The sequence below is a fragment of the Mya arenaria genome, chromosome 10 (assembly GCF_026914265.1).
Source record: "Mya arenaria isolate MELC-2E11 chromosome 10, ASM2691426v1".
NCBI lineage: Eukaryota > Metazoa > Mollusca > Bivalvia > Myida > Myidae > Mya > Mya arenaria.
This window is the reverse complement of record NC_069131.1, coordinates 14,524,220-14,537,086: the sequence shown is the minus strand read 5'-3', so window position 1 is coordinate 14,537,086 and position 12,867 is coordinate 14,524,220. Positions and strand designations below refer to the sequence as shown.

Sequence of the window (12,867 nt, the reverse complement as noted above, 5' to 3'; positions counted from 1 at the left end):
TTTACACAGAGTTATAAGGACAATGTATGCATGTCAATAAGTGTTATATATACAAACCAACAAAATAACAGATACTGGTTTTATCAGAACAAAACGGTTTCAAAACAACGGATTGATGGTAAACGATGCATTACTGATTAAATAAGAAATATTAAAATAATACATAATGTCAACATAGTGCTTTCTTAGTTAAAATACAAAACCATTCTCATTTTAACATACGTGTCCTCCGTTTTATATACTTGACATATCATACAGGCGGTTTACAAAGACATATCTTATAATTGTTAACAACCCGTATATGGTAACAAAAAACAATAACGTAATCATCCTATTTAATTTTTTTAAGATAATTAAATAATCACTGACATACTGGCTTTTCCAAGTATGATGACATAAGAACGTTAGTTGTGAATGAGAGCACCACCAAAACTGGTCCAACGGTAAGGAAGACCCTCATATAGGTGTGAACTAGTGGAACATTGTACCCATACGGTTTCTCCGGCATCAAGCTGAACAAATGCCTGACTACTAGAACAGGTAGAATAGTCCTTGTCAAAATGTTCACTTGCAATTAGGACTGAACCTTCCTTCAATATCTGGAGATAAGTATATTTATTTGTAGGCGTACACGTGTGCATGAAGAACAAGTAGAGTCCCCGTACGGGAGCGGTGAACTTGCCCGTGGTGGTGCTGTAGCCGTTGCCCTGGTTGGTCTCCACTGTCTTGTACACTATCACCTCACCTGTGGACAGGCTGCTGGTCTTTGGAGAGCGGGCGTGGAAGTACACCAGTTGAGTAGCGATTTGGTCTGAAAAATGATTTGTTGTACATTGATATACATCAATTATAGTTTGTGTGTGAGTAGGTAGTATTATTGTTAACTTAGCATTATGTTTCGAAACAATAGGAGTGTGAGATTATTTATCAAACGATAGAAGTAAGCGTAGCAGATTAAAGACTTTAGTTTGATAATCCTTATATTGCATTTCATTTTGTAGATATACAAGAACCAGCTCATATTGTAAATAAATGACTCACACTCCATTTCATGTTCAAAACATTTTTTTTCAACTTTGTATTAATTGAGTTAACTTCCTTTTATGGATAGGAACAAATCAGCTAATGCGATGTAATCATTTGAATATAAGTTTACCTATATAATTCAATTTGCAAAAAACGAAACATTGAAGAGAGGAAGGAAACTCGGTCGCTCATATCTGTCCAAATGACAATACGTAAAATAATACTTAGAGTGAGTGGCTAGTATCTTAAAGGGTCCTGCTTAAGTTTCAGAAATATTTTTAAAAGCTTTAAAGTTATTGGTTTGTATGTATCCATAATACTTTAATATAAATAATAAGTAATATGTGCACCTAACAATGTACATTTCGATTTTGTAATAATTTCCTGAAGAGAACAATCTTCACCATCGGGTGCTATTACTCATTGGTCGATGGAATAAGGAAGCGCATAGCAAGCACATTTGTCTAAACTGCATCACAGTCAAATATTGTAAAACAGTGTTTCTTTTATGAAGTCGGCCAATTCATTTTTTAAAATGCGTAAAAGCTAAAACCTGAACTTACCTTTTATATCATTGAAGGCGGCAATAGTTTGTTCTAACGTAGTGTTAGAATCGGAAACTATTTTCTCCAGTGTGCTGGACTGGTTTCTCTCAACTTCCTCCATGAGCGAAACCAGTTTACGTTCCGCTTGCTCCTGTTGATCCTTTAGGGCATCAACGGTCGCGTGCAAACGTTCGTTTTCTTCCTTGATCCGCGTTAGGTCTTGCTCAACAGTTTTGCTTACAGCCTTGTTTTCCTTTAACACTTTCTCAAAAGCGAACTCCATGCGGATCATTCTCTCGAGCACCTTTTCCTCGTAGTCGTATTTGGAGCATGCTGGACACGATGGCTCGGAAGCAACGGTCATGCTGACCAGTAACAACAGCTGAAGTAGTCCAGTCATTCTCTAACGAGCATTCAGTGGATGTTATTGTTGACAGGTTAGCTAAATGTTTGCGAATGAGAACAAAATACTAGTAGTTAAATATATTTTAGTGCAGATGTAGGATACTTAATCAATACCGTATTTCCTCACAATATCTTCAAAGTGAAGAGACGACACGAAACGATACAAATGATTATTAGAACTGTGTTTTAATGCAGGCGGTAGTATTTAAATGTTTTTTTGCAGATTCGTGTTTCACGAGGCACTAGAATTCAAAATCTGAAAAAGTCTACGAGAGTCGAATACGACATTCAGGATCAAAACGCAGTACGAATTTCCGTTTTATTTTATACTGGTTTTAGTCATTTAAAAGATATATGATTTAAAAACAAATGTCATTTGAATGACGCACTTTTGTTTTCGGGCGTCATTTTAACATTTCACAATGACGTGACTTCATCATATTGGTATACGACCGTATTACAATGTAGTTGAATAAGGACAACCGTATTTTGCAATATGTATTGCGCGCGGAATTATGATGCGTATTTAATAAAGCACGACACCTTGTAAAATTAATAAGGATTGATTTATTATCTCGTTAACTGGGTCATGAAAACATTTATAACTATACGATTACGTTATATTTAGGCTTTGCATGGATAATTAAAAATCTCTCTCTAATCGTACCTTTTAAAACATGCCATCGTGGTTCTTATTGTATCAGCTAAACAGCTTAGGCAATGTTCGACTATCATATACATACGTTGTTGTTTTTAACATTATGATTGATATTTAATTTTAATTTTGTTTTTTTGAATCAGTTGTTAACCATGTTTGGTTTCGCAAATGTATTGTTGGTTAAAGTAATTAACGACGCAATGTTTAATGTTGATGTTGACTATAAAATTTTACACCAGGTATATTCTAACTATTTTCAGATCTTTTTGAAGCAATATTACGGTAGTTTCAATATGCTTGAAAATGTTTTTACCAGAAAATGTATAAGTATTCCCCACCCAAGATGAAAAGATTAGTTCATGTTGCAGGCCTGATATTTTGAAATAGTGTAGCCGCGACAAGCAGAAATGGGTCGTAATATCTTAAAGTCAGTTTCAATTTAGACTACTGTACTGTTGGCAGACTTTTAAATATGTTTTAGACTATAAAAGAAATTTCAACTGTAACATACCCTTTGCGTTTAATATACATGGTAAATAAGAAAAACGCAGTTATGTTGCCAGTAACAGCAAAGAATGACGTCATTTTGTGGGTGAAGTTACGTCGTATATACTAAAAGACCCATTTTTGTTTGTCGCGGTTCTATTTAGCATTTGCAGATGAGCGGCTGGTTGTCGTTTATCCTGCACGGAAAATCTAGCAAAACGAAGGTCGACGTGAGATTTTACTAATTAAGCAGCTCTGTTCAGCGTCAAAACGTGTGCCATGCATTCAAAACATGTCTGGCGTTGCAATAATGATAGTTTATAGTTCCGTTCTGATGTGTCTGGGTTTTTTTTACAGAAGAATATCTTTCCTCTAGATTGTGTCAGTTGAAAGGGTTGCCGTACTTGTAAAACAAAAGAGTATCTGCGTTTGGTTTAACCATGAACGCAAAAGTATTTTGATCATAAAGCTTGTTTCTGGTTTGTGATTTTTTGCTTTTGTGTTCTATGTCATTGGCGTTGAACCTGTGTCAATAAACGGGGTTTATGTTTAAACTTTCGAATATATAAATGGACTTTTTTCTCTAGTTTTCAAATAAATATTGTCATTGACCACGTAGTCTTGATAGAGCTATTACGATGAGTGTGTGGTCTGTTTTTGGTGTATATACGTTTGTGTCTCCCGTTCAGTGTCGTTGCGGCCTTAACCTTGTGCCTCTAAACAGGGTTCGTTTTTGACGTTTTGAATACTGGGAGTGTTCCTGTAGTTTTCATTGTATTATTGACCTTATAGACTTAAAATTGGTATGTTTCTGTCTGTATCCCTTTAAACCATATTGACTTCAATAAAACTTTTACGATATAAACAAAGCTAAACATAATCAAAATATTTACTTACAATGCATGAAAATAGATAAGTGAAATATATGCACACAATGAAATAATCACGATAAAATTGAAAAGGAATCCTTTAATCTTATAATACGTCTTGATTTTGTCACTCTTTCAAGCTGCTTAAATATGTTTTACTTGTTTTAAACAAGAAAATCAGTAAAGAACATATTAATCAGGCGATACGACGAAATGTGATGGTGGTGTATGAAAATCCATCATAAATTATAACTATGTCTTCGGAAAAATATTTAATTTAAATACCAACTTATACCCTACATAAGTAAGGTTGCGTTATAAAATCCTATAAAATGTATTGTTCATTGAATAATAATGGGGAAATTATAGCTTAAATTGGGATGCATTCCCTTTTCTGGTGAGTAAAGAAAATAAACCTCATAATGCATTTCAGATTTCGTATCCTGATCAAAAATATAAAGGTCGGCATCGAGATTATATAATGTAATATTTGAACACAAATATTGGCAAACCGAGTAACACATACTTTTCTTAGAGGGCTTAAATTCCAAACACGACAGCCGGTGCAACTACTAAAGTTAATGACCTTGTGTTTGGGTCAAACAGATTGTGCATCGCGCATATAAAGTCATTTAATAATATGGTGCGCAATTAAGAGAATATTCGATATCTGTTACACAACACTTTTCTCAATGGACTGCATATCAAAGATGGAGATAAATGTTATAATGTTGTAAATTAGGTGAATCGTTATTCTTATAACTTTCAATTCTTTAGTTTGAAGGACTAAGAAAACCTGCTTGTACGGCTTGGTGATCTCAACCCAACTTATTCGAACCGGGAAACCTTGGTGAGAAGGGATTGTGCTGACAGAACAATTAGTAAAAATGTATATATTTTTACACAAAAGTAAATTATAACAGCAGATAATTTCCTAACAAACTCTAAGGCCCATTAGGTGCAGTTCTGGTGTAATCGTATGTGAAATATATCTGAATCTTTTGAAAAATAAAACCATGCGATCAGGCCGCACCAAATTAATTTTTCGTTCCTCGGATTTTTGCCAAAACAAAGCGAGCGAGCGAAAAAGAAAATACAATTTTGTCAGTTTTCATAAAACCCGAAGCGAGCAAAGAGCGAACATTATTTCATTTTTTTCTTCTGATCAATAAAAAAGAAATATTGTTCAATAAAATTAACCTTAAACCCATTTGAATGCAACCCAGAACTGAACCCCTAATGGACATTGGGAAAATGTCCGAATACATACTATTTATTCATCCGTTTTTAGAACACACATTATATGGATAAACCAAATTATAATATTCTCAAAACAGATTAGTAGTTTGATGATCATTCCTAATAAAAATAACGCTGCTTTTAGGAAAAAAAGAAAGGACTTAAATAAATCTACAATGAATCACTTTAACATCACTTGCAACTGTGTTTAGACATTCATTAGGTCATTTTGGATGTTTAAAAAGTGATGTTTTACAATGGCGTCTTCAAACATCATACTCCATATACATTTAAAGTTCTTGACTTAATTTCGTTTTGATTATCACAGTAAATGCAATGGGATGTACTCAAAATGAAAAGAACAAGAATATGTTAAAAGAGTACTTTTATGGTCAGTGAGATGATTTTATAATCCCGGATTATGATGTAAAAGAAAGTTGAAATTCAGGTGATAAACTTAGCTTAGGCTTACCTATTTTTTAGTCCATCCGTCCCAGTGTTAAAAGTGTTTGTTTTTTTGTGAAAAGATATTTGTTTGAAAACCGTTGTTTTGTCAGAATTTGGTAAAAAAATTCTTTTATACATCAATTTGGACCAAACAATAAACCATGTTCCTGTTAAATGAAACTGTTTTCTTTAGCATCGACGTCATATGTTAAACTTCTGGTCACTTTCCAAATGACTTAAGTCATTGTTCATCATTCTGATTTCCATCCAAAAAGAATCACTAGTAACTAGTCCATCTAAATGGCCGACAACGAGTCTTTTGATTATTTTCCTATTATGGCAGACTCGAGATATAGGGATACATTAGAAATGTCAAAATAATCGGTTACTTCCCTTTACAAAAACACTTAAACTAGCCTAGTAAAATTATGATTGATTTTATTTTTCAGCCTTTAAAAAAATATAAAAAATATATTTTACTACAAAAAATCTGGTTGGCGATAGAAATATAGGTGCGGGCGCACAAAAACAATTAAAAAGTTTTTTTTTACATTTTCAAAAACAATAGGAGCGGTGAATCCGAGGAACGAAACATCAATTTGGTGAGGCCTCAGTTTTAAATTAAGATTAAATATTTATAAAAAAAACATTTTTTGAAAATAAAGATTAAAAATTTTACGCCTATAATAGGCATCGAACCTGTGTACTATTGGTCTACAAGCGGGGAGCCAACCACAAGTTTCACGTTACCAGATAATTTACTAAAGTTTAATAAAATAACAAATTATAATTTGGCAGATTTCTCATCAATGTATTGATATTTGTAATAATTCATGTTTTTTCTGTAGGTAAATTGAAGAAACTTTAAACAAAATCATCCCTGTGTTGCTATATCGCGGTAGGATAAAAGATTAAAAAGAAGTTTGCCATCCTATTACATCATGTTATTTATTTATTTGCTGGAAAGCATGGAAAAGATACCAAGGCCACAACAAATTGATCAGTTGTTCTACGGATTTTACCAAAAAAAGTAGGAGCAAGGGAGCGAAAAACATTTTTTTTTTAATTTATGGCAATCCAGAGGCGAGCGCTAAGAGAAAATTTTTAAAAAAAGTTTATTTCTTACCAAATTTATCATACAATTATGTCAAGAAATGCTTTTTAATTGCAAACATAGGTTCTCAGTTATAAATGGAAAGGTTTTGATTGTATCACATCAAAATCTGTATCAATATTTAACAAATGACAATAAGAACCAGTGCTTTACTATTAACTTCAATTTAAACGTGGATATATTGTAAAGACAACATTCCTCATAGTAACGTGCAATTATTCGAAGACCAAACAGAAAACTTTTGCATTCATTACGTAACTTACTACCATAAAAAAACATTTTAGACTAGTTAGAGTAATTCATCATTTGAGCATTTCCATATATTGGGTCAGGTCTAAATTTGAACCTCTTGAAGCACATGCTAAAATTCTAGCGGCTGACATTGCAGAAGACCGAAAATGTAAATTACACAGAGAACATTTCTAAAAAAAAACTGTGGATTAAATTGCGGGACAACATAATTGAAGAAGTATCAAACAAATCCGCAAATGTGGCACCGGTCATTATATTATAGCGGGTGGGGGAATAAAGATATTTCCCTTTACCACGAACCTATGGTTCATAGGTCCGTGCCTTGAAAAGGAATATCATGACGGCCTCCATAGCTTCAATGTCCTTAAGAAACAGGCCACTTTACTACAAATCGAACAAAGAAAACATGTGGATAAGAACAAAGAATTGAGAAAATTAAAAAAAGTCATTTTTATAAAAGGTTTTATTTTTTTATTTTACTGGTGTTTATACTGTACACGTAAGTGTAATGCACTAGTCAATTGTAACCACGGCCCCAAGGTCCGGAAAATAGTGGGGACTTTCGGTCGAGCCAACCCCGGGTAACCCCGGACCTGGAGGGGACGGGAGCGTGGATACTGGTGCATAAATACAGACTGTTTCTAAAACATTTACAAGTCCTACTATTTGTATCTGTTTATAACAATTATGAGTAAATGAAAACTGAGCAATGTATTTTAGAATTTAAAAAAAAAAACACACGAAAACATGTTCAATTGTTGTAAGTCGTGTGTCCGTGTATTTTAATATAAGTTTTGCACTCAAAGTACAAAACAATTAATTTCTTAAAACACACATAAATAAGTATTGCCTTCGACGCTGTGAAACTTTTGTTGTTTACTGAAGACTATAATCCATTGACTAGGACACTGATTTTCATTTAAAACGTGTTTTCACATTACGAAAACTGTGAGTAATCTGAAAATTAATACCGGAAATGAATACAACGGTGCGTCCTGCAAAATATCCCCCGACAAAAAAGACTGTCAACAAATATCGGCTGTTTTGCGGTTACCCGGACCTGATTTTGTCCTGGCACGAGGATTTTTTGCTCGCGAAGAATGTAAAGCATGCGAATACCTTAAAAAAGGCGAAGTCGATGTTGCAGGTTTAAATTCTAAGTGAAAGAACTTCAAAAAATAGAGGAAATTTAGAAGTAAACAAAAAATGAATATACGCGGCCAAATAGTATGTGCTGGCGCAAAAAAAAAGTTTTTTTATTTTTTTTTCGTTTTCCGAATTTTAAGTGCGGCAAATCCGACGAACAAATGATCATTTTTTTGTGGCCTAAGGTCGAAATAAAACATGTGCCTGTAAACTTTCATATTTTGAAGTATAAAGTATGTAAAATAGCATGTTGATTCGTTTTTTTGTTTTGTAATTTTCAATTGCCTTGTTACGTACATACTCTAGTATATTCTTTACATAGGTCGCAGTATACAGTGTTTAAACCTGTCTCACAGTATAACTTACGATCATTATTCTGTTAATATAATAAGTATTATAACTGCCTTTAACAAATAATGAACCAAATCAATTAAATGTGTTTTATGCAGCAAATGACAGTTATAAGCACGTGTTTAAACGTGTGCTGTTAATGAAAGTCTCCAAGTTTACAAGATGTGCGTGATGAGTGTCCATACTCGATTTTTTTATTTAATGAAATAATTAATCGATTATTAGTATATTGAAGGTTACTAAGCACCGAACGTGACAATATACGCACCTTTTCGGTGTTTTCACAGTTTGCAAAATTCTTAATTGGCATTCAATGGCTTCCCCTATCTGTATTTATGATCAGGGTACATCTTCTTTTATTACCTTTATTCCCAATTAAATCGATAAGTGACATGGGTATATGCACTAATTGGCATGTCGTACCACATTAGCGAGTGTCATAAACCGAGTGACGTAGAAGACGGAAATCACGGGCCAGCGCGTGGATATTATGCAGACGATCTAGGACGATCGCATCTTCGTTTTTTTTTTTTCAAAAATGAAAATCCACGAATTCAAGCACCCACGAAATTGTTTTTTTCGGCAAACCACGAAATTTCATGCCCACGAACATTAATGATTTCACAGTATGCTCAAAGGACATTATGGTTAATAATATTGTTACAATAGTTTAAGCCCGGAATTAAAGATATTCTTTTTTCCCCCAAGCTAATCCTCCGGTTAAAACTAAATTATAACAAAAATATTAGGGATGCAAACGAATATTCGATCGAGCGTTTGGTATTCGAATGTCAAAATCGGTATTTGAATATTCGATTTTTTTAATAAATAAAAAATAAACCTTTTTGCTACCACTGTCATATTATGTATAATTTTCGTTTCTCTTGTTTTTACAACGAATGTTTCCTAGTGTCGGAGGCGTATTTTTAAAATATACATACGTGTCTTCGGATGAAATAGAGTCAATGGTCTAATACATAGATTTCAATAGCATGAAATTCACCTTTTATTTGTACCGGCATGTTATGTTAATTCCTTGCTTTATATTTTGTATAAGTTTTTGTAACACATTTCACTCATTATGAGTGTATAGAAAGGGCTATACATCAAAGGGGAATTATCTGGAGTTCATTCCTTCGAATGACATTTTCAAAACAAACAGTTTTAATTTTTGCTGTCACCAAGGGAGATTACTGCGTAGGAGGTTTACAAACATAAAGGATATTTTAATAGTACCGTGTAACCTTCATCTATTTGATATCAATCGGAACACCTCGACCTGTATCTGTACCGAGATGTTATGATTGAGTTTGTTTTAAAATCAAAATTTTTAAAATGATAAGCAGGGCTGTTATAATTTAAGGTTTCATTATCAATTAAAGTGTAAAGTTTTATAAAACAAACTTAACTTGATATTGTATCATGCAACGTGGAAACTATTGAAAGCATTGTTCAGCAATTTATGAACTAGTCCCTAAGTTGGAATATTTCTCAAGTAATATCAAATATAGTCGGCGCCCTTCTGGGCGCCGACTAATGACTTTAAGCGAGAGAGAGATTGTCCTTTGACCACGAAGTCTGGATAGAGCTATTTTGATGTGTGTTTTGTTCGTTTGTGTCTCTCGTTCAGGTTTATTTTGGCCCTTACATTGTGCTTTTAAACAGGGTTCATAGTTGACGTGTTGAATACCGGGCTTGTTCCTATGGTTTTCATTGTATTATTTACCATATAAATTTAGCCTTGGTATGTTTCTGCGTTTTATGGTTTAAATCATATTGATTTCAAAAAAAAATCGAGAAAAAGAGTTAAACATAATCAAAAGATTAACTTTGTCAACAATGCGTGAAAATAGACAAGTGATATATGCACACAATAAAATAATCACGATATAATATATATAGCCCGGAATTAACTGTGTTTTCCCATGCCGGTACAAATAAAAGGTGAATATCGAGCTATTGAAATTCATGTAACAGTCAAATGACTCTATTGTCTCCGAAGTAACGTGTGTATAGTCTGTACTAGTCACGTGGTCAAGTCGCGAGTGCACATGGAAATTTAGCTCCGAAACAAAATGGACATAAAGTGGTTAAAAAAGGATTACAAAGTGTGTTTTTTGCATTAGTTAATAGTGTTTTATAGTATGCATTCATGTCTGATAATTTGAAGACCGAAAATTCAAAGAAAAATAAGAAAAATAAACGGAAAGCAAATTCTCCTTTGGACAATAGTGGTCAAACCGGTTATAGCAATATACATGTACCGAGCACCCCGGAGATAAACAAGAGAGTCAATCTAGGCCAATATAATGGTCATAGCGGTCAGTACATTGGTCCCTCATGGAATGAAAATCTGAGCACAATGAACAACTTAATGACTTCACCTATTATGAATATGGCACAGAATTTCCCGTACATGACACCGGGTCCACAAATGTACCAACCGGCAGGAGCGAGTGCCACACCCAATCAGCCGCCACCATGGGCGACGACGATATTAGAAGAAATTCAGTGTATTAAGCAAGCGCTGCCAAAAATCGACAACATCGACAAGACAGTTACTAGGATAAACGCAAAGGTCATAGAACTTGAACAAAAAGTGTCGGACCTGGATAAGCGGGTAGACATAATCGAAGCGTCCTGCCAAACCATGAGCGACATAGTAGAACAAAATAAAACTATTTTTACAGAGGCAAAAACTGATCTAAAAGAAACAAAAAAGAACATTAGCCATATAGAAAATGGTCTTAAATCTGTGCAAGAACAAATGGACGACTACGCAAATAAATCACTTGAAAACGAGGCACGAGCAATGAGGGACAGTTTAATGTTCTATGGATTTGAAGAGGACCCAGGGTTGGCAAAGAAAGACGAAGGTCTCAACTGCGAGCACTTAGTTAAAGATTTTCTTAATAAATATATGGAAGAAGAAAGGGTCCGGGAGATTGTAGTTGGCAATGCATATAGGGTAGGAAAGGATTCAACACGAAAACCACGGCCAATAGTAGTAAAATTCCATTATTATAGGCAGAGAGAGGACGTTAGAAAAATGGCGTACGAGAAAAGGGACGACATTAAAAAAGCCGGTTACGGAGTGGGGATACAACAGCCCAAGGAAATCCGGGATGCCAGAAAAGCATTGTATCATATACAAAAGGAGGAAGAACGGAAGGGAAAACGGACATATTTCGTTGGTAAAAAGTTATTCGTAAACGGGGAGGCGTACAACGGACCGGTGCCACGAGCCACGGACGCGCGCGCCGGGGGACAGCAGACGAGAGGGAGAGCCCAGACGACTACACACTAGGGGCGTCGTAGGAAAGATATTAACATTATATCATGGAATATAAATGGACTTGGTAGAAAACTTGGTGATACTGACTTTTTGGACATTATTTGTGAATATGATATAGTTATTTTAACAGAGACATGGTTATCAGAAAAGCACACTATTAAAAGGAAATTTTTATCATGAGCATTTATTTGGTACTAAGTCTAAAAATACAAGAAAAGGTCGTTATAGTGGGGGTATCTCCATTTATTTTAAGGAAAGTTTAAGAGATAAGATTTCAATTATTGAAAGGCATAAAAATGGTATTCTGTGGATTATGATATGTAGAAGTATCCTTTCAGGAAACGAAGATTTATATATATGCAGTGTATATTTACCACCAAGTAATTCTATTATTTTAAAACAATTTGATATAGATTTTTTCGATCTAATTGAACAGGGAATCGAAAAATATAGCAATGATGGAATAGTTGCACTAAATGGCGATTTTAACAGCCGCACTGCGGATGAAATTGACTTCTTAAATTTTGACTATTACATAGACAATGAGGAATTTGAACAAATGTTGACAAAAGTTCCAAACAGAATAAGTAAGGATAAATGTTTGGACAATCACGGCAAAAGGTTACTAGACTTATGTAAGGCATCAAACCTTCATATAGTTAACGATCGATTACATAAGGATAGTAAAGTAGGCGACTTTACTTTCCATAATACTAACGGAAATAGCTTGGTAGACTATTTTATCATAAATTATCGATATTTCTCTCATTTGAGCGATTTTGAAATACTACTCCCTACAGAATTTTCTGACCACTCGGCACAAAGTATGTTTGCAGGGTATTTGTTTTCAAACGGAAGCTAAATCACGTGATCTATCGGATATCCCCAGTATACACATCGCGTGGGAGGACGATAAGCGTGATTCATTCATAAATTTACTACAGTCGCACAGTAACGGATTAGTCTCATTGTGTGACAATATCGACAATACAAACATTGATGACTCAGTTAATTCATTTACTGAAATACTGCTA

The 12,867-nt window shown here is 34.2% G+C and overlaps 1 protein-coding gene across 1 annotated transcript; it reads right to left on the bottom strand.

Moving 5' to 3' along the window:
- Positions 1 to 404: 404 nt before the first annotated feature.
- Positions 405 to 1,971, bottom strand: LOC128204350 (uncharacterized). Its single transcript, XM_052905766.1, has 2 exons — positions 1,590 to 1,971; positions 405 to 811 (listed from the first exon to the last, which is right to left on the bottom strand). The coding sequence occupies exons 1-2, from the start codon at positions 1,969 to 1,971 to the stop codon at positions 405 to 407; spliced, it is 789 nt and encodes a 262-aa protein (XP_052761726.1).
- Between the last annotated feature and the right edge of the window lie 10,896 nt (positions 1,972 to 12,867).